Genomic DNA, 1,825 nt, shown 5'->3' with positions numbered 1-1,825 from the left:
CCCCCCCCCCCCGCAATGGCGGGCTGTGGGAGGTGGGCAGAGGTCTGGCCCTGAGTTTGGGCGGGTCTCTGGAGACTCGGAGAGCTGAGAAGGTGGCCTGTGTGACCTGGACAGGGAGCGGATGGGTGTGTTCCACCGTCTTGTGGGGTCCTCTGCTGGGGGTGGGACGGGGAGCTAGGGCCTGGAGTTCCTGACCCCGCAGGCCACCCAGGTCCTCACGTGGGTGTCGGAGCAGAGCAAGGGTCCCATTCCACAGGAGAAAGGAGCGTGGCCTGGTGGACCTGGCAGGTGCACCCAGCCCCACCCGGCTCTCCACTCCACTGTGCTCTGCACTGACTGGGGGGGTCTCAGTGGGGAGGGGTGGGCACTAACCACACACCCCCACCCCAGGTGCCCGCGAGGACTGGACATGGGCGTGTCATGGGCACAGCTGTAATGTCGGCACAGGAGCTCGCGGCCTGCCTCTGCCGGGAAGGAGACCAGCGCCTGGCCCTGGGAGAGCCCCCGTTGGCCGCCGCCTTCTACCTGGCTGCGTTCAGCTGCCACGCCCCCTCGGCCGTTCGGGGCGTCAGAGCTGCCCTGGCCGAGGCTCGAGGGGCACCCGTGGTGGCCACCCTAGAGGCCTGGTGCCGCGGCGACAGCCAGATCCCCGCCATCCACTGGGACGGCATGACGGTTGTCTCCCTGACGGGGACCCTGGCCTCCGCATTCCTGGCCACCCTCTGGCCAGACCACCCAGCCGCGGTCCTGCACTCCCTGGCCTGCCTGCTGGCTCAGGGGCGCCACCAGGAGGTGGCTCGGCGCTGCGGCACCTTGCTGGATGCTCGCTCCCAGCAGGCCCTGGAGTTGCAGCTGACTCGCGCCCTGGCCTGGGTCCTGTCCGGTGTGCAGGTGGACGCTGGCGTGGCCGACTATCTGCAGGCCTTTGCCTCCAGTGCAGACCGGACCGTGGCCTTTGTTCGAACCCACCAGCAGCCCTACCTCCCCGTGCTGATCCGCACCCTCCAAGACTATAGCTCAGGGCGCCAGGAGGAGGCCGGCTGCCGGGGACTCCTGGCAGCCCTGGACCCCGGGGGCACTTGGAGTGATGCCCTGTCACCGGAAGCCCTGCTCCGCAGTGGCAGGTATGAGGACTGCCAGGCAGCATGCAGCCGGGCCCTTGAGACTGACCTGACAGGCAGCCCACCCCAAGGTAAGAGTGCGGTTCTCGTCCCCTAAGGGCCAGGGTGAGAGTCGCTCCCGCCGTGCCTGCACGGCGTGCTTACATCCTGGTTATGGTAGGGCGGGGGGTTGTTGCAGGGGCGGGGACACCACAGTGACAAGATGGACAAGCCCTGTCCTTACGGAGCACCCAAGAAAAGAAACAAACGAAGTATGTATTTTTGAAAAATGGACCCTGCAAGGTGCTGCTCTAACTGGGTGGTCAGGGAAGGCTTCATGGAGGAGCTGTCACTTAAGTTAAGGCTAAAGGATTCAAGGCAGCAGAAACAGAACACACTCGGTCCCTATGGGAGAAAGAACTTGGGCTGTCCTTGCCACTGAATGGAATTGTAGTGTCTGTTGAGGGGCAGGAACAGAGGGAGAAGGGGAGACATGGAAGAAATAGATGTGGCTAAGCCCTGTTGGGCCTGAAAGGAGTTTGGATTTTACCCCCAGAGCAGTGAGGAGCCATGGGAGGGTTTTAAACTGTGGAGTGAGGTGCTCTGGGTTGCATTTCTATAGTTTCTTCTGTCTGCTGTGTGCAAAATGTGCAAAGGGAGCCAGAGTGATAACAGAAGCTGCTGGGAGGCTGGGAGGAGGACCAGGCTGGGAGGCTGAGAGGCTG

At 63.6% G+C, this 1,825-nt stretch overlaps 1 protein-coding gene across 1 annotated transcript in view; it reads left to right on the top strand.

Moving 5' to 3' along the window:
• LOC121106395 overlaps positions 1–1,330 on the top strand; it is a 1,796-nt gene extending 466 nt beyond the window's left edge. The window contains exon 2 of the mRNA XM_040645669.1: positions 391–1,330. Coding sequence (XP_040501603.1) covers positions 421–1,218 — 798 coding nt within the window. The 5' untranslated portion in view covers positions 391–420 and the 3' untranslated portion in view covers positions 1,219–1,330. The remainder of the gene's footprint in view (positions 1–390) is intronic.
• The last annotated feature ends 495 nt before the right edge of the window (positions 1,331–1,825 follow it).

This window comes from Ursus maritimus, unplaced genomic scaffold (assembly GCF_017311325.1).
Source record: "Ursus maritimus isolate PB19 unplaced genomic scaffold, ASM1731132v1 scaffold_32, whole genome shotgun sequence".
NCBI classification, from domain to species: Eukaryota; Metazoa; Chordata; class Mammalia; order Carnivora; family Ursidae; genus Ursus; species Ursus maritimus.
The sequence above is the reverse complement of the archived record's forward strand: the minus strand, read 5'-3'. Positions and strand labels throughout refer to the sequence as shown.